The 20,154-nt window shown below is 41.9% G+C and overlaps 1 protein-coding gene, 1 long non-coding RNA gene and 2 other non-coding genes across 10 annotated transcripts in view; all 4 read left to right on the top strand.

Moving 5' to 3' along the window:
- LOC122461568 overlaps positions 1–20,154 on the top strand; it is a 28,402-nt gene that overhangs the window by 7,839 nt on the left and 409 nt on the right. The window lies entirely within an intron of this gene.
- On the top strand, positions 1,089–19,724 carry RABGGTB (Rab geranylgeranyltransferase subunit beta). Of its 7 annotated transcripts, XM_037906568.2 has the most exons (11): positions 1,484–1,639; positions 2,556–2,663; positions 6,744–6,906; positions 7,594–7,791; positions 9,611–9,716; positions 11,675–11,722; positions 12,255–12,307; positions 12,449–12,559; positions 13,915–14,040; positions 14,847–14,996; positions 17,962–19,724. In XM_037906568.2, the coding sequence occupies exons 4-11, from the start codon at positions 7,603–7,605 to the stop codon at positions 18,100–18,102; spliced, it is 924 nt and encodes a 307-aa protein (XP_037762496.1). In that variant the 5' UTR covers positions 1,484–1,639; positions 2,556–2,663; positions 6,744–6,906; positions 7,594–7,602; the 3' UTR covers positions 18,103–19,724. The 7 variants fall into 7 exon arrangements, with proteins under 7 accessions (XP_037762497.1, XP_037762493.1, XP_043377570.1 ...); XM_037906564.2 differs by lacking the exons at positions 1,484–1,639; positions 6,744–6,906 and adding an exon at positions 1,162–1,317; XM_037906567.2 differs by lacking the exon at positions 6,744–6,906 and having other exon boundaries at positions 2,556–2,667.
- Positions 2,856–2,938, top strand: LOC114020132. Its single transcript, XR_003565026.1, has one exon. It is a non-coding gene; the product is annotated as a small nucleolar RNA SNORD45 (small nucleolar RNA).
- LOC114020131 lies at positions 8,124–8,208 on the top strand. The gene has a single exon (XR_003565025.1). It is a non-coding gene; the product is annotated as a small nucleolar RNA SNORD45 (small nucleolar RNA).

Genomic DNA, 20,154 nt, shown 5'->3' with positions numbered 1-20,154 from the left:
TCTAATTTTTAAGTGTAGACCAGGCCTAAGGGGATGTCTACACTTAAAATGCTACAGCAGCACAGTTGCTCCACTGTAATGCTTCAGTTTAGACACTACCTATGCTAACACAAGGGATTCTCCCATTACTGTAAGTAATCTGCCTCCCCTAGGAGTGGAAGCTAGCTAGGTCACGAAGAATTCTTCCATTGACCTAGTGCTACACCAGAGGTTATGTATATTGGTTTAAGTGTTCTGCGCAAGGGTATGGATTTTTTACACTCCTCCAGTAGCTAACAGTTAAGAAGTTTTCTTGTGTAGACCAGGCCTAAGAGTGTTTTGCACTATCTTAAAGTGGATTAAGCTGCCCCTGACCAAAGCACTCTTCCAGAACACATGTCCACCTGCAGAATTATCAAGCAGAGCTATTATGCTTTACATCCGTTCCCTCTCTTAACCTGAATTAACTTTCAAGCCTGAATCTGCTTTAAACTCACCCTTGCAGTTAATCTCTTGAGGGTTTTTCCCCCTGAAGGGCATTATGCTGCCCCAGCCTGTGAAGCTACATCTCAATCTGCTGTTTGGGCTGGGGGGGGGGCCCAGGTAGGTTACCCCCCAGGAGGGGCCCAACGTTTAAAAAAAAAGGGGGGGGGGGGTTAAAGCAAGTATTCGTATTCCTTAGGAGACCACAACACGCCCCCCTCTCTCCAACATGCTGCGGGAGTGAAAAGCAGTGTCCCTCCCTGGTGAGAAGGGGCTGGCGGCGCGTTGGGGCAGCGGGCCGGCTACGGGCGGTGCGATGATGCCGCCACGGGCCCCCTGACCTCTCTGCGTTGGGCCCCGCGCGGAAGCGGCCGCGCGTGGAGCCCGCGTCGCGTGACCACGGCCCAAGTCGGGCGCGCGGCTCAGGCCCTCGCCTGACTTGGCTGCAGCTGGGCGCAGCCTCCCCCTCCTGGTCTCGCTAGTCCCGCCCTCGGCACCCGCGCCACTGCTCGGGGCCTCTCCGTGCGCTGCCCCCCTGTTAGCCCCTATGAGCCCCACGTGGTCGCTCTCTATTGTGCAGGCGGCGCCTGTCAGCCGGGGTCCTCCTGGGGCAGGCCGCGCGCAGGGCACCTACGCGGAACCGGGTCACCGCCAGTCAGGGCACGCGCCTTGTGCGCGGGCTCCGCCCTGGAGCAGCGAGAGGTAGGTAGGGCTCTGTTGCAGAGTCACCAGGCAGCGCCAAGGACAGCTATGGCGGGGTCTTGAAAGGCCGGCGAGGGCACCGCCTCCTCCCCCTCAACGAGTCGCCCGTAGGACTGACGGTTGGCGGCGCGTGCGGCGGAGGCTGCTAACATGGTGGGTAGCGTCGCTCGCTCGCTCGCTCCTGCCGCGTGGCGCGGACTTCTCCGGGCGGTCTCCTTCTCCTTTCCCCCGCTGCTGGCCCGCCCCGCCTTGCCCCGCCGTTTTACTGCCGGCTCCCGCTAGGTTGCGTCTCATCGTCCGGCGCGGGGCACCGGCCTGCGCCTGGCGAGCTCGGCTCGATCCAGACGCTCCTGGGCCCGTTGGCTCGCTGCAGAGCGCGGGAGGCGTCGCCGCGCGCTGACGGCTGTAGAGCCCGGCGCCCGCTGCTAGCCTAGCGGGGCCCAAGCGCCCGGATAGCGGGGTGGCGGCCGTTGGGGTAACGTGGCTAAGGGGGAGGGGCGCGATGGGGCCTGGGCCGGAGATGGAGCCGGGGGTGGGGGGAACTGTCCTCAGGCGGCGGGGCCGGTGTCGCGCGACGGGCGGCGCCCCGGCCTGTGAGGGCCTCGGGATGTGTGACGAGGAGGGGCTGGGCGATCCCAGGCTGACGTTGCGGAGCTGCCAGGGATTTGGGGGCAGGCTGGGAGGTGGAATCTGAACTCTGTGGGCTGAGCAATCTTGACCTGAAATCGGGGCCGCGATGAGCACGAGGCCTCGTCCCCGCCATGTGAACCGTAGGCGGGTCGCTATTTACCCGCCTGCACGGATTCGCTGCAGAGCGTCACCTTGAGTGTAATGGGTGGAGGGCGGGGGGTGTTAAAATTTCTAGTTTGGTTAATAAAAAGAAAAGGAGTACTAGTGGCACCTTACAGACTAACCAGTTTATTTGAGTGTAAGCTTTCGTGAGCTACAGCTCACTTCATCCGATGAAGTGAGCTGTAGCTCACGAAAGCTTATGCTCACATAAATTGGTTAGTCTCTAAGGTGCCACTAGTATTCGCAAAAAGAAAAGGAGTACAGACTAACAAGGCTGCTACTCTGAAACCTAGTTTGGTTAATATTTATCTGGGTTAGTGAAAATGTAAACTTATCGAAGTTTTTATTTATAGACTTTGCTTTGTAAAATAAGTTGGAAATTTTATCGGGAAAGAATAAAGCAGACTTAGACGTCTGTTTAAAAGAAATGAAGTGCTGACAAATATTCAACTTTGACTGATACACATAAAATGAATTAATTTCTCACTCTGATATGTTACTATCAGTTTATGTGTTATTTGTAACAATAATACATTTCTTAAAAATCAGATACTGAGGCCTCTTTAGATTGATAATACAACTTAACTTTTTTTTTAAAGGGAACGCCACAAAAGGATGTTGTTATAAAACCTGATGCACCAAGCACATTGTTTTTGGAGAAACATGCAGATTACATAGCTTCTTATGGTGCAAAGAAAGACGACTATGTAGGTATTTGCTTATTTCACTATTGATAATACTCTGACAACAGTGATATATCTTGCCATTTCCTGCACTGGTAGGAGTAGGTTGGCAGGTGATGAGTTAGGAAGTTGCATATCTTTTTTGTCTCTGAATGCAAAGGGAACGGTTAAAAGAAAAGACTGTTGTTCTGACAGGTGGAGATGGTGGTTTTCCTTGGTCAGTGATGAGACTTGGCATGTATTATCTGACTCTAAAGTTGAAGATCACTGCTTTAGCTCTAGAATTACTCTGAGACCTAGGAAATGTGATTTTTTTTTTTTTTTTTTGCTTATTAGGATGAATTTGTGCTATTATGATACAACATCTTCCCTAATATCATGTATGTCCCATAGTTGCATTTCTATCTGATATAATGAGCCTCAGCATCACTGGATTTAATCTGGATTCTGCTAGAAAATGTGTTATTTTGAGACTTCTATATTATTTTAGGTGTAGCCCTAAATTCAGTGTATTACAGTAATCTAGTCTGAGGGTGAAAGGGATACAGATAATTGCAGAGGTGTTCATCTGAGAGGCAAAGCTGCAGCTAGCATTGCCAAACATAGACAAAAGGAAGCACTCTTGTCTGCCGCTGCTGTTTGTATATTCAAAAGCATCTGAAATTCCCACAGGACCCTTATGTTGGAATTCAGGTAACACAAGGCAGGTGCACCTCTCTTCCATATATTTTTCCTAGCCAACCAGACGTATACCTCTGTCTTGTTAATAGTGAACCTTAGCCAACCAACCCTATCTGGTTTTATGAAAGAGAGACATTTTATATTGTTGGTTGGTCATTCATCCCTCCTATAGTATTTTGTAGGAGAAGATGACCACATCTGTCGCTGACATGGAACCTAGATCACTGTTTTCTCACTGTCTCATGAGAGGCCAAACTACTTGTTTCTATTTGAGTGGATTATCCAGCAAGATCCCCAGTTAAGGAGTTACATTCTGGTCTCAGTGAAATCACTGGGAGCTTTAGCATTAGGGCCAAGCTTTCACTCTACATTTCCAAATGTAATTCCATGTAACTATCTTAAAAAAAACAAAGAAAGAGACAGGATAAAAAATACAGCTATACAAATATTGTGGAAAGCATCACTAGCCTGGTGCTGAATTAACACAATAATGAAATAGAATTCTTCCACATGGGGACAGATAATATCTCTAACTCTGCCATTTGAGTATCTTCCACATGAGTACCAATAGAGCTGGCCAGACTTGAGGATTTCCAGTGACTGGAAGTTTTAATGTTTTGAAATTTCAGGTGAGCCAGAAATTCTGAAAAATCTTTTGGAAAATCTTTCATTTCTAAAATGAAATATGCTCCCTGGACCCCAGCAGCTGCTGACTTAAATTAATGTGATTCTTGTCAGTTTCACAGGGATTGGGGACCCCAGTTTCCTAGACTCCTGAGACAGTTGACTCCATGGCAGGGGGGTCTGGAAACCCTGGGAGTCTGGGCTCAAGCTAGGGCTCTTGGGGCTTCTAAGCCTCCTTTTGTAGACCTGGGGAGCCTAGACCCGGAGGATATGTCTTTACTATAGAAAAACAAATCTGTGGCAGCGAATCTCAGAGCCTGGGTCTACAAGCTCAGGCTTGCCTACAGTGCTAAAATAGTGCATGTTCCCTCTTGGGCTTTGAGACCCACCCCCATCTCCGGGTTTCACAGCCTGAGTGGGCATGTCTACACAGATGTTTTTAGCACCATAACGCAAGCTTGAGTCTGCAGGCCTGGGCTGTGAGACATATAGCTAGGGCTCTACCAATTTCACGGCTGTGAAAAATGGGTCATGGTAAAATCTGATCTCCCCTGCTGCTGAGAGCCTGGGGCTGCTTGTCCGTCCGTGCTGGGGAGGGACAGGAGTTTTCCTTTTGCTGCAGGGCCACTCTTGGTGGGGCGATCAGATCCACTTCCAGGGGCAGTGCAGAAATGAGGGTGGTATACCCTCACTTCTTTGCTGCAGAAGCCCAGGAACTGGGCTCCGGACTCTCTTTCTTCCCCCCCAGCCGCAGCTCTGGGTCCAGGCACCGAGCTCGGGGCTTCCTCCCGCAGTGTCTCCTGCCGGGCTGGGGGCTTTTGCTCCCGGTGGCTGCAGCTGGGGCAGCCTCAGCTTCTGGGCTTGCTCCAGCGCCGAGCCCAGGGCTTCCTCCTCTGGGGGCTTCTGCTCCTGACGGCTGCGGCCAGGGCGGATGCGGGAGGGTGGGACAGACTGCCTGGACTCGGGGCTTCTGCCCCATGCCACTCCAGCCGGGGGTCGGGGATCCCGTGACACATGCGCGCACACACCCCTCGTGGCTTCTGCAATCAGCTCGGGACTTCCTCTCCCGGGGCTGCGGGCTTACATTCCTGCCACCTTGGCCTGTGGCAGCTCAGGCTTGGGGCTTCCCCCCTACTGCTGCTCCAGCCGGGCCTGGGGGCATCCCAGGATCAGGGCTTCTTCCCCTGCAGCTCCTGCCAGGGCTCAGGGTGACCTTGTAGGGGCTTCTGACCTGGGGCTTCTTCTGGGGTTGGGACATGTGTTTCTCCTGGGTGGGTCTCCAAATTGGCCACGCCCCTGTCTTAATCTGTCCGTGGTGTGGACTAGCAGCTAGGAACCCCCGGCTGGGGCACTCCCAGCAACATGGGGGGAGATCCTACCCACCTCCACCCCTGGGAACTTCCTCTAACAGCAGGAAGTTGGAAGGGTGCTGCCTTCAGAGCTCAGAAGTGAGGGTGGCAATCTCGGGACCCCACTACAACAACTTCGCAACCCCCCCAGTCCCATTTTGGGTCAGGACCCCCACAGTTACAACACCCTGAAATTTCAGATATAATCATCTAAAATCATTAAATTGACCAATTTTAAAACCCTCTGGCCAGGAAATTGATGAGAATGGACTGTGAATTTGGTAGGGCCTTACTTATAGCTATAGATTGGTTTCTGTTTGTTTGTTTGCAGGGTGGATATACTCTGAGAGGCCAGGCTACAGTGGGTTTTCCATGTTTCCACAGCAGGGAGCCTGAAAGCCCTGAGAACCCTGGTTCCCTGCTGCAGATACAGGAGTTGAGCCCTTGTGACAGACAGAGCTTTCTGGGTCCTGACTCCATGGCAAGGAGCCTGGAAGCCTTGCATAATAAGACTGCCCTTGAGCTGTGAACCAGGTTCCCAGCACTCAAGTAGTCCACATGTCTTACTTATCCCAGATCCTTAGACCCTGGAAGCCTAGGCTCCACAGCAGTCCACCCGGAAGTCTGATACAAGTTTGTCAAAGGAGACCGTTGCTTTGAAACACATCTGGTTCAATTAATCGGCTTTTTTGACAGAACTGTTTTGGTAGAAAATTCCTGATCAGCTCTAATTATTGAACCTCATATGTTTCCCCATTTCAGTCTGGCTTGATTTTTAGTGTTCCCCTTTCAAGTCCACCAATGGTCTGGCCTTAGCCTTTGTGTCAGAAATACCAAAACATGAGGAATTTCTCTTGGGAATGAGAAAAGGAGTACTTGTGGCACCTTAGAGACTAACAAATTTATTTGAGCATAAGCTTTTGTTAGTCTCTAAAGTGCCACAAGTACTCCTTTTCTTTTTGTGAATGCAGACTAACACGGCTGCTACTCTGAAACCTGTCTTGGGAATGAGTACTTACAAATCCTTTCAAATACTGATAGCCTTTAACAATCCTCAGTATGCTGGAGGCATAACTTGATACGTTATAGGGTCAGTTCTGGGAGCAGCATTTTAATAAAAAATGACACATCGTTAGTTTAGCCATGTGATGTGTATTATAATATTGGGCAGGTTTATGACTTCAGCTGGACATAGAATATATAATTCTTTATTAAATTAATCTCTTATATTCTGCTCATAGTAGTACTGTTTAGCTACGTTTTAATAGAATTACAAACTAAGCGAATTGGACATTCTAAGCAGTTAGTACCTTTTTCCAGAGTAGTCTGTAGCAGTTGTGCTTGGGGGTTTTTAAACCAGTTATAAATATCTGTATATGTTGTTTGATATTCATAAGGCTACACAGAGAAAACATACAGAAAAATAAAATTAGATGTTTAAATACGACAGGTCTCCCAACAAGATGGCCTCAATTACGTTTTAAAGTGTGGCACCTCTGACTGAAAGCTTCCTTCTCTTATGCCATGTGTATGGTCTCGCTCTCCTGCTCACCTGTAGCAAGAAAATACATAAATTACTATGGAATATTACAATACAGTATGAAAAATCATAGGTAATGCTGATCAAGAAAGATTTATAACAATATATTAAGCTACAATAAATTAGGTTTTTTTTTCTTCCTGTTACTGCTCTAAATTGCTTTGCTTCAATTTTGGCAAATAGCAATTAGGTAATTAACTGAATGTTAGGCTGTTATTTTGAGGGGACCATTTGAGCAAAGGACTTGAGCAAAGGACCAGAACCAAGAAGATTGTAACTTACGATCTGGTCTGAGCTACTGTCTTGCTGCATAAATATGGGCAAGTAACTTGACCTTATGCCTCAGCCATCTAAGATGGAAAAATTAAGTAAAAGGCAGAAATTCACTGAATCAGTTGCAGCATCTTAACCAGCTTAGAAAGCTTGTCTTTCATAAGTAAACAACTTAGAATAAAGTACAACTTGGCTTGTTGGTTGGATGGGGAGGATTTGGTAATGGCTAGATCTCTAGTTCAGAGAACTTAGTCTAACTTACAAAATTGCAGCATTATACAAAAAAATACAATCTCCACTTGTTTACAGAGCCCTGCAAAACCACAGATACCCGCTTTCTATCTGCGGATATATGCATCTGCGGATGCAGTTGTATTGTTTACCATCTTTGCAGATCAGATGCGGATCCAAATTTTTGTATCCGAGCAGGGCTCTGCTTGTTTATATGTCTTCGTCTGCTTACGAACTAAAATTCTGTACTACTTAGGAGTACTGTATGTCGGAATATTTGAGGATGAGCGGTGTCTACTGGGGACTGACAGTAATGGATCTCATGGGACAGCTGCAACGAATGACCAAAGAAGAAATTCTAGCATTCATCAAATCATGTCAACATGAGTGCGGTGGAATAAGTGCCAGTATAGGTCACGATCCTCACCTTTTATATACCCTAAGTGCTGTCCAGGTAAATATATAGAAAAGAAAATATTGGAAGTAAGTGAAAACAGCTGCTTGATTTAATAAATTAATTTGACTTTTCTAGATACCACCAAGGTATTTCATTTTTCTGCTGTCACATTGAAATGTTTTATCTGAGCCGGATTTGTTCATTAGAAAAATTGTTCAACTTATAGGTTTATAGACAAGCTGGGACCACATGTATCTAAATGGCATTTTAAAAACTCTTGTATCATAAATCATTTTCTAGGGAAGAAGTGTTGTGGGTTGTAATCCTTGAATAGGATGAAATAGAGTAGATGTGTCTGGTACTGAGAGATGGGGCCCAGGAGTATCGCAGGTCAATGATGAGTCTTGGCATGTATTACCTGAATCTAAAGTTGATGATTATCACACTTTAGCTCTAGAATTACTCTGAGACCTGAGGAAATTGCTGTGCCCACTCTTTTTAGGTTGAGTGAGTCCCAGCTATTGTGGGTATAGAGCCACACTTCTGCTCGTCATAAATTATTCTCAGTGTCTTAATCAGTTACCACACATTCTGGACCAAGTTTGGGTCTATCCATGCTGGCCAGCCAAAAGATATGTACATAGGGTTCCCAGCCCAGTATAGAGAGGGAATAAGTCTTGAGGTCCTTCTGATTTTCTTAAACTCCTTATGCTTAATATTGATGTTACTATAAGGTAATAAAACCACAATAGATTGCAGCCTAAATATAAAAATCTAAACTGAAAATTTAAGTTAAAAATTTAAAATAAAGTCAGGAAATGCGAATCTAAGGTTCTTTTAGCAATGCTAAACTAACCCACCTTGCACATACTGTATTCATTTATATTGTACATTAAGAATTCTAAACTGCTAATCCAAAATAATAAGTGCAAGTTGCCACCAGAATCTTAATTTCTGCTTTTCCTGTCCTGCAACTTTATTAGAACACAATATGGCAATGTTAATATGTTTGTTTTTCAATTTAAAAAAGCATATTGCAACACTGGAGTATTATGCAACACTCTGTAAACTGCAAAATATAGATTACTCCAAACACTGTAGCTGGAATTAGGGAATTGCTCAATTTGTTTTCTGCAACTCCATAGGACTTAAATTGCAATCAACAGATAAAGAGAACTTAGACCTGGGTGAAATTTTTCAAAGTTTTGTTGAAATTCTCCTCCTCTCCACCACCCCCTTATAATTCTGCTCAAAAAAGCTCTTGGAAAAACCTCTATGGAGTGAATCATCTGAATTACTTCCTGTAATATGATTTAACTAAATTGTTCATAACTTAAAATTCTTCTCACTGTTACCAGGCATGTGCTGCTTATTGAGGACTAGTCTATACTTTTAAACTCAAGTTGTGATTTCTTTTTTTAATCTATATTTGTAAAAATGCGCCCATCCAAAAGCTTTCTGCACCTTTCCACTACTTAGGTATACATACTACTACAAGCCCAAAACATCCTTATCTCCTAACAAAATTCAACCATAATCAGACTGTAATAAATCAATACCATGTTCCATGATGCTAGCCTAACTTAAATGACTGTTTTAAAACTTTAAAGTGGAGAAAGAGATTGTGTTGAGACCATGCATGGAAATCTTCATCTTAATTTGGGAATTTTAAAATTTTATGGAATCAAGCTTGTAATGTTGGGTAGGTTGTAGTTAGCTGAAGCTTTCATGGTAGTGAAAAGTTTTAGTGATTTATGTTCATCGATAAAATTAAATTCTGTGTTTTGTTTTAAGAAAACCAGGGCTCTGGTTCTCTGGTAAATTCTGGGAAACTTTATCCTTCTAGTAATTGATTTGAGTTATTTTCGTTTTGCAGATTCTTACCTTATATGATAGTCTCCATGTTGTTGATGTAAATAAAATTGTTGACTACGTAAAGAGCCTGCAAAAAGAAGATGGATCGTTTGCTGGAGACAAATGGGGTAACTTACATCTTCAAAATCTCATCGATGAGTTACATATTTCATATAATGAAGCAGTTAAGATTAAGTTGCTCTGCATGTTTTTTCACTGTGTATTATGCATGAACTGCATTTATTTCCCTCCGTGTGTAAAAAGGAGCCAGTCACGTGTCATTGCTTTTCTAGATGACTCTAAACTTATAGAAAAATGGAATTAAATAACAAAAACTGAACAGCCTTCATAGAAGTTTCTGAAAGCTCAAAACTTGTTAGAACTTGTGATGGAGGGTGCCTTCTCATTTCAGTGTAATTTGTATCAGATATTAATCTTTGAGTTTACTATCTAGTGATTCTGAGTTGTGGTACGTCTGTTGCTTGTAAAAGGAACTGTCTCTGCATAGCAATGACACAAATCTGCGTCTGCAGTCACAGCTTCTAAAAATATTGATCTGCTTTGATTTTGATTTTTTTAAAGGGTATGTTTGTTCACTTTTTCTTTATTCTTTATTTTATATAAAATATATTTTAATATTTCAGTGTTGTATCCTGTTGAATATCAGTTACAACAAAACCATTGTTTCATTTTTTTTCAGTTAATAAAATGAACCGATCAAGGTATTTCAACATATGTAAATCCATAAGCATCAATTTGTGGTTGACAAGCTATGTGTTGGTATTAAAATGGTGCTGAATATGGATGACCAACTTTTACATTGAGCCAGTTTGTCATAATATAGTAATAAAATACACAGGCAAGGATATGACAATTTACATTCTTGTTAGTATTTATCAGATTGGATTACTGAAATGCATTATAAATGAGGCTACCGTTGAGGAAAATTCAGGAGCTAATGCTAATACAGAATGTGGTTACCTGCTTGATTGGTGATAGGAGCTACAACGAGGATATTATACCAGTTCTGAAAAACTGCACTCATTCTCTATTTGTATCTGGGGTACAGTTTAAAGTGTTGACTTGAGTTCTAATTACTGAGGTCTAATCTATGCTGGGAAAAGGATTACTGATACAGCAACCCCTCCTAATGTATGCACAGCTTTTGCTGGTATAACGGTTGGTTCCCTTAGCAAAATAACACACACTTTTTTTTTTTTTAAACAATATAACTCAGGAGTGAGCAAACTATGGCCCGGGGGCCACATCCGGCCCTTCAGACGTTTTAATCCAGCCCTTGAACTCCCGCTGGGGAGCGGGGTCTGGGGCTTGCCCCGCTCCGCACGGCTCCTGGAAACAGCAGCATGTCCCCCTTCCAGCTCTTGTAGGGGCAGGCAGAGAGCTCCACATGCTGTCCCCCGCCCCAAGCGCCACCCCTGCCGCTTCCATTGGCCAGGAACAGTGGCCAGTGGGAGCTGCAGGGGCGGTGCCTGCAGATGGGGCAGAGTGCAGAGCTGTCTGGCCGCACCGCTGCATAGGAGCTGGAAGGGGGGACGTGCCGCTGCTTCCGGGAGCTGCTTGAGGTAAGCGCCGACCGGAGTCTGCATCTTGACCCTCGCCTGCACCCTAACCCTCTGCCCTAGTCCTGATCCCCCTTCTGCCCTCTGAGCCCCTAGGTCCCAGCCCAGAGCACCCTTCTGCACTCCGAACCCCTCATCCCCAGCCCATTGCCCGCATCCCCAGCTGAAGCCCTCACCCCCCCACCCCTACCTTCTGCTCCAGTTGGAAGACCCCTCCCACACTCTGAACTACTCATTTCTGGCCCCACCCCAGAGCCCTCACCCGCTCCTGGACCCTAACCCCCAATTTCATGAGCATTCATGGCCCGCCATACAATTTCCATACCCAGATGTGGCCCTTGGGCCAAAAAGTTTGCCCATTGCTGATATAACTATTTACACTAGGGCTTTTTTGCCACTATAGAAATGTCATAAAAATCATTCCTCTAACTGATGAAACTATACTTGCAAGTTTCTAGTGTAGACCTTGCCTAAGAGACCTTTCTTGATCTGTGTCTTCACACCAGCTGAGGACCTTGAGCATTGTGGAGCCTGGTGTTGGTGTATTCTTGAGGGTACGCTGCTCTTTAACTTGCTTTGTCCAAAGTTCTGAGTCTTTGTGGCCTTCAGATTATGATGTTGAGCTGAGAGTGGGTAATGTGGGTAATTTACTGGTGAATGAGTCTCTGTGTTGACATTGTTTAACCAGTTCTCTTTCCATTCAGTGCACAGACTGTGCAGTGGGTGCTTTTTAGAAACTGAAAAATAAATAGCATATTTACAAATTACTTTTAACTGAGGTAAACCTGGATATTTATCTGGCAACCCCAAAGTGATCAAAGGATTATTAATTCATGGTTACATACCGATCACTTTATATTTGTTTAGTGTTATCCTATTGAGAAATAATGTGAATGTATTGGCTGGTGGAGGAAAATATTGGTGTAAAGTATTGGAGTGTTTTCTATTTAATCAGGGAAACACCCATGTTTAGTGACTTACTGTACTCTTTTTAATAGCATGCATTCTCTGTGTGCCTGTAAAAAAAAAATATATATATATATATAGTTCTCTGTAGTTATACTATTTTTTTCTCCCCCTTTGTAGGAGAAATAGATACAAGGTTCTCTTTCTGTGCTGCAGCAACACTAGCTCTTTTGGTAAGTTCTGCAATAGGGTGGCTATTAGATACAAATATGTAACATGTAATATGTGGATGGCAGACAAATGATGCTACAGTAGGTGTACTTAATTTACTTGGTGGTAGTATAAAATGTTAAAGGGACTTTTCTGACTTGCAGGGGAAGCTAGATGTTGTTGATGTGGAAAAAGCAGTCGAATTTGTTTTGTCCTGTATGAACTTTGATGGAGGATTTGGTTGCAGACCAGGTTCTGAATCACATGCAGGGCAGGTAAGTGTTGTTGCTTTCACACTGAAATATTTTAAATTAGCAAGAAATTCTTAAGTATCAAATATCTGCTTTTTATCATTGTTTCTAAAACCTGTCAGCAATGCAGACTGAAGCATTTTTCAGTTCCTAAATGTATGTAAAGAACTATTCTGTGAAATGACACAAGTACAGAATTCATCTGTTAAGAGGCCTAGAAGCTGAATTTTGTCTGTAAAAATCCATATCAGAACCACAATTTTGTATAGTGGTGTGAATTTTTGTTTCAAACTTCACAGGGATGAATTAAAAATGTAACTAAAAAATTTCCAAAAGAAAGACCAGTATGCAGCTGTTCAAAAAGGAGTTAACATTCAGATTTGTTAGGGAGGAAATATCTCAAATGTTCTAATATGATTAGAGCACAATTTTGAAATCATCTACTTTTTCTCTGTTAGAAAAAACTAACATATCAGAACTTTTGTAATTTACTGGCTTGCATATTGTTCAAATGTCTTACCTTCTGGTAGCAAAAATACTTGTTTGGCCTAATTATAATTATAGTTCAGGTGGAATTTAGAATAAAAGGTAAGAGTGGAATCTATGGTAAAGTCTGATATGTTGCAGAGGTAACTTGGTTAACTTCTTGATGGTGCTGGTGGAATTTCTTTTAAGGTGACAGGCTTGCTGAAGGTAAGGTGAAGGGGTACAACTAGAGCTCATTAAGAATGGATAAATGCCAAGGAAGATGACCTGTATGACTTCCTCTAGAAACTTTACATGTAACTTAACTTTGGATTAAGTTGATACCAACACTTACTCCGAACCTGCAGTTGATAGAAATTAACTTTAACACATTTTAGTACTATTTCAGTATAGATTTAATCACAATAATCAGCTGTTCATTTTCCATAATTGTTCTGAGCATCATAATCTGGAACGATTTATTTGTTTAAATGAAAATATAAAAACTACTTAATATAGAGAAACTTATTTATGAAACATGCAACTGAACGTTATACAATCCGCCTCAAAATAGGTTTTTTTATTCTGAGTCTCCTGTAAGGTCCTGCATACATTAAGAAAATACCTTAATGTTCCATCTGATCTTTTAGGACTCTTCAAATTACATTTTGCTTTTAATGACAACTAGAGTACATTAGTAAAAATGTTATCTTCTGATAAGATTTAAAAAATCATAACAGTGGAGTAGTATGTTCACTTTGTAAACTGAACACTTAATTTTCTAACTTGCTTATTTTAACTATTAGCATGATGTGAATTAATGGAATCCTGCTTTGTGATCTTCCTACATTTAGTCTTATTACATGCTACTTTTAGTTCTTAAATACACATGAACTTTATGTCTGTAATTTTAGATATATTGTTGCACAGGATTTCTGGCTATAACAGGCCAGTTGCACCAAATAAATGCTGACTTGCTGGGCTGGTGGCTTTGTGAACGTCAGTTACCCTCTGGAGGTCTCAATGGAAGGCCAGAGAAGGTATTTGGTTCACTTTTTAAAAAAAACCCTCTTTTTCTAATTTCTGGAAAATATCATGGACTTCCTCTCAAATGCTGTTGCAAAACTTTTCAAATGTTTTTACTCTTAATCTTGATTCCTTTGCTGTATCATCCAGTATGGGCCCCTGTTTAAGAAGATGCAATGTGCTCAGCATAGTTTAAGGCCTCAAAATACCTTGCTGAATCAGGGCCTGGATATATTGTGATGTTTTAGGAATGCTGTGTACTACGGGATTTATAAATGTTCATTCATAAAGTAACGAGAAAAATACTTCGTTGGATTTATAATTTTTGTGGGACTCTATTGTGTGTGTCCAACAATTGAATAATGTAATCCGGAATGACTGACTTGCAAGTGGAGACTTCTTAGCACTAGTTTTCTTAATGGATGCAGCAGACAAATGCTTTCAAACTTAAGATTTTTTGTTGTTGTTGTTTAAATTATTAGTTGATACTGTCCTCAAAGTCTCTTGTCCCTCTTCCTCGTTTACATGGTATTTTCATGGCTGTCTTCTTCAGAGCCAAAATCCTGCCAAAGAGACTCTCAAGGTTTCAAAAGCAGCAGAACACTTGTGATTCTGCTGGTGGGGGACAGGAGGAGGAGGAAGGGCCATCTGTGAATAAGCTGGGTGTTGGAACTCTGTTCTCTGCCCAAGAAACAGTGCTCCAGAGTTGTACTGCACTCAGTGATGTTTTGATGATGTGGCTAGTGGTTTCACGAAACCTAGTGTTACTACTGCAACCCATGTATTTAAAAAAAGTAATACTCGTATATTTATTTGCCAGTTACCAGATGTATGTTATTCATGGTGGGTGTTAGCATCCCTGAAGATAATTGGTAGACTACATTGGATTGACAGAGAGAAATTGCGCTGCTTTATCTTGGCTTGCCAGGATGAGGAGACTGGAGGATTTGCAGACAGACCAGGAGATATGGCAAGTTCATTTAAATGTACATTTTAGGTTGAAATTCAGGGTTTACAGGTTTGCAAAAGGCTTTATGTTCTATATAATAAAAATTAAACCAATGCAGGTAGTACATGAGTATGAACAGGGTAATGCTACTTAGCATATCTGTTTCCTTGAGGGAGCATGTGACAGTTTTGATATCTGCAGATTATCCCATGCTGAGAATTCAGGAGCCTTTTCCTGTTTAAAGCCCCAGCAGATGGCTGAAAAAACATTTTGTTGAAAAGCAACAGGCTAATAAGATTGTAGGCTGTATTGCAGTTGTGACTGTGTACATTTTAAAATGCTACAGTAAAAAGAGAAGTAAAACTAAAGTTGTTTAAATAGACTTGTCCAGTTACATTTGATTTTTTTTTCTTTTCAGTTAAAAGCGGTGTTGGAAAACATTTAAGAATATATGCTTTGGATATTTATAGCTTAGAACAGGGGTTCTCAAACTTCACCACAGCCCCCTACTGACAACAGATTACTACATGACCCCAGGAGGGGGGACTGAAGCCTGAGCCCGCCTGAGACCTGCCACCCCAGCAGGGGGCCTGTAACCTGAGCCCGACCAATGAGGGACGAAGTTGAAGCCTGAGTCCCGTCACCCATGGCTGAAGCCTTTGGGCTTTGGCCCCAGGCGGTGGGGCTTGGGCTTCAGGCCCCAGCAAGTCTAACACCAGTCCTGGCAAACCCATTAAAATGGGGTCTTGACCCACTTCGGGGTCCCGACCCACTGCTGGCTTAGAATTTAGCAAAGACAAATGTGTTAATTTAAACAAAAAACATTGGGTAAACTAAAGATGAAAGTGAGCTACATGAAAATGGAAGGTGAAAATAATATTTAAGATTTCCCATTAAAAATTGTGGCAGTATATTTAAGGTCAAATTACAATCTGGTCATCAGTAAAACACAGTGTTGTGGCAGTTATTGTGAGAATTGAAATATTTGCTGCTACTAAAGCTAAATTTTCTGTTCAACTTGTATTTACCTGAGAAACTGAATACCTTTCCCAGAATTGAGGAAGAGCTCTGTAGTTAGAAAGCGTGTCTCTCTCTCACCAGAAGTTTGTCCAGTAAAAGATATTACCTCATGCACTTTGTCTCTCTAATACCCACAATCGTGACTTTAGTTAGTTTCTCCCTCCCTTATTTACTATAAATATATTCACAATAGTTACTTGTTCAGGCTTGGCTTGTCGTAACTTGGGCCTGCCCATGTGTGCTAAGTTAGCCCAACACTTGTAGCAGGAAGCTTTTTTTAATGTCTCTAAGGAGAATTAGAAAGTAACATTAACTTTGGGGCCATACAGGGGCCTGTCCAGTCTCCTGTGTAAATTTAGAGCAGCCTCAGAGCTCCTTTTAGCTTACATTTGGCTTTTTATGGGCCTTAGGAAGCAGAGAATAGCCGGTGCTATGCATTCTGGACATGCCCATGATCTGCCTGCTATGCCAACTCTTTGAGGAAGGGACAGTCTTTTAATTGTGTGTTGTTCAGTGCTTAGTATGTTAGGGCTCTGGTACGAGGCTGGGCCTCTTAGGCGATATCATAATACTAAGATGTGGGAGGCTGGTAGCTGGGTCAGTGTAGAGCCCTTAAGCCAGCTGTAAACTGGCCAGTGAGGCCTTCTGTACAGATGGTATACTTAGGGGGCTGTTTCCACCTAGTTTGTTGCTTATTTACACAGCAGAGCAATGTAAGGCGCTTTAGTAAGCTGTGAACTAAGTCCTAAGGGTTTCTTTAGTGCAGTTAGCTCAGGCTCTTACTTGGGTATTGTTCACACACACAATCCTGTCATCTGAGATAAGTGGTGCTCTCAATTTGGTGCTAGCCAGCACAGTTGGGGGGTGTGGTTATAGCCCTGGTTTCTATTTTCACTAGTGCTGGCAATGCCCACTTTGCAGTGAAGATGCAGGGTAAATCACTGAAGGCATACCCTCAGCCTAAGGGTTTAAGTAAGTAGCCTTCTGTGTTGTCTGTGTAGGGATATGCCAACTGCATAGCAGCCTTCTGGAAAATCTGTTCCTAATCTCATGAAGGAATCTCTAAATCTCAGAGAATTACCTCCTACCTATATTTTCGTTTCTTCTATGTCCCATTTTTCTTTTCCTGTTTTCCCTCCAGTTGTGTATGCAGGTCCCTTTGGCTCCCTCTAAGACAGAGACACTCACTCTTTTTTACTAGTGACCCCTTTCACATAGCAAGCCTCTGAGTGCATGCGCCCCCCCCCCCCATATAAATTAAAATCACTTTTGATGTATTTAACACCATTATAAATGCTGGAGGCAAAGCAGGGTTTGGGGTGGAGGTTGACTGCTCGTGACACCCCCTCCCCCCATGTAATAACCTCATGACCCCCTGAGGGGTCCCGACCCCCAGTTTGAGAACCCATGCTATAAGACCTGTCAGCACAGCTCTATGTTCAGAGAGACTGCCAAAGAGCAATATAATGTTCAGTGAAAAATGTGGAGTTTATGGCAGATCTGGTTTTAGATCACCAGGTTAGCCTATAACTTTTACATTATATATAGTAGAATCATGAGGTGCTAGATTTACCATGTTGTAACAGTGCAATAGAGGAATTGGTGGAAAGAGCTGTCAGACTTTTTCCATTATCTTTATGCGTATTGTTGAGTTCAGGTTTAAAAAATTTTCTGGTGGCAACAAACATCAATTCAAACATCTCAAAGTTGTATTCTGAATGTATACAGTTTGAAGCTGGCTATTGATTTCTTTTAATGTGTGTGAATGTTTCTGTTATTTTTAAAGTAATTGCATACTAAAAACCAGGAAGTTGTGCATTTGCATTGTTCTCTGAAATTAAATCTTCAACCACCATTGAGCTTTCTCAGTCTTTTCTAGCAACTCAGTTGTCTTATTGTCTCACTGTAAACTCATCCAAAGGGTTTTAGTTGTCAGTGTGTTATAAATTAATTAATTTTTTTTCAGGTGGATCCTTTTCACACCTTATTTGGAATTGCTGGACTATCATTGTTAGGAGACGAACAAATTAAGCCTGTCAGTCCTGTTTTTTGTATGCCTGAAGACATCCTTCAAAGAATAAATGTACAGCCTGAACTTGTGAGCTAGACCTTACAGAAGCAAAAGGTTGCAATGCTTAGCTGCTTTGATTTTGTTGGTTGAAACTCATCTCAAACATACTTGCATATATTTTTTCATTTTAATGTGTTTACATCAGTACAATAAGAAATTATCACTATACAGTAAACCTTGTCACTTTGTCTGTGGATTGTGTCAAAATGGCTTGTTTAAATAAATTATGTGGATGTTACATGTATTGCAGGTCTGTAACAGATGAAGAAACGTTTTTATCTGCATCTAAATATGTGGACCTGTGAGCTCTGTACACTAACTTAGAACAACAGTGTATTAGTACCAGTAGTAGAGTACTTGAATGACTTAATTTTTTTGCATTTCCTACAACATCAATCATAAAACATTTTTCTTGATAATATAAGCATGTATTGACAGTGAATTGCCCTGAGCACTTATTTAAGAGAAGCAGAGAAAAGATACTTATAGTTAGAACACTTTGATGTTAGTGGACACTTGTGCATTTAAAACATCCTGTTTAGGAAATACTGTCATTTTTCCAATACTGAAACACACAAGTTTTCTTCTCCTAGCAATTAAGTGTAAAGGTTTTTGTTCTCAGCAAATACAGTTGTTACCTACCAGTAAAGTCCTTTATTAAAGAAAATATTTTTACTACTGGAAATCCAGTATAATTTGTGTTGAGTGTAGATTGAGCTGGTAATAAGCATTCTACAGATTGCCACTCTACAGTCTTATGATTTGCCAAATGTGCTGCTAATTGAAAATTTGTCATTGGTTTGAACTACTACTTCATTAGCACTTGAGAAAATAGTTGCGAAAGAAATATCAAGAATAAAAGTAGCTATGAAAAATATTTTCTGAAGGATGAAATCGTTTTTGTCTTCATTGGAGCGCTTAAAGTGCCTCCGTTTTACATTTCAGAGCATTGTGTTTGCATCTGGTCACCATGTTCTGACTGAGAAAGACTAAATGAAATTCCAGTTGGACCATATTAAAGGTAATTGTGAAGGAAAAAATAGCCTTTAACAGTCCCCAGCTTATTTATAGTTACAGATGTCCTAAAAGATTTTTCAAAATAGTTCTCCATTTTTTTAATAGAATGGTCAATACAGAGCACTAGTCCTTATTTCAACTGGCCTGTTTTAAGGTTATTTTTCTTTAAAAGCCTTTTTGCCAGTCAAACTGTTTTTCTAAATTAACTGGTGGTTCTTTTAAAGAAGACCACTGATAAGAAAAGGTGTACAAAGCAAACTAGTGTTCTAATTAGTCACTGCTTAAATATATTCTTGTCTTCCGCTTTAATTACTGTATTATATAGATTTTTTGAAAGATTCTGGTACTGTATATTGTAGTCAATCCAGCAATATCTATCACTACACATATGAATTTATCTATAGATTATATCTTGTTCAATCTTCCATCAATAAAGCATCCAATGAAGAAAATTAGTTGTCCTTTATAACACGTGGAAGTTAAAGTATTTAGTCTCAGCATTGGTATCACTGACTACCTCATTTTATCATGTTAAATGTTAAGATTTTCAGCTCCCTGTGTGGAATTACAGTAAGATATTAGTACTGTCTTTGACAGCTTGACTTTGCATGTAGAGATCCTTTATTAAATGTTTTCACACACTTGTTTCTATAATTATTGATATTTTTACACAACTTCATACTGAAGTATCCTTCAATGTATATATTGAAAAAACAATCATTCATTGCAGCATAACTACTAATGTCCTGGAACTGCAGTAACAATATTGTGGTAAGAAGGAAGATCCTCTCATGGATCAATAACTAGTCAACACGGGAAACCAAGGGTAGGACTAAATGGTCATTTTTAAAATCTAGAAAGGCAAATAGTGGTATCCTCCAGGGATCTATACTGGGACCAGTGGTGATCAACATCTCGATTAATGATATAGGAAAGGGTAAACTGTGAGGTGGCAAAATTTGCAAACAATACAAAATTGCTCAAGATAGTGAAGTCCAAAGCTGACAATGAAGAGTTAAAAGGAGATCTCACAAACCTAGGTGATGGAGCAAAATAAAGCAGATGGAATTC

Source organism: Chelonia mydas, chromosome 8 (assembly GCF_015237465.2).
Source record: "Chelonia mydas isolate rCheMyd1 chromosome 8, rCheMyd1.pri.v2, whole genome shotgun sequence".
Taxonomy (NCBI): Eukaryota; Metazoa; Chordata; order Testudines; family Cheloniidae; genus Chelonia; species Chelonia mydas.
Note: the sequence above shows the minus strand (reverse complement) of the source record. Positions and strands in the feature narration are given on the sequence as shown.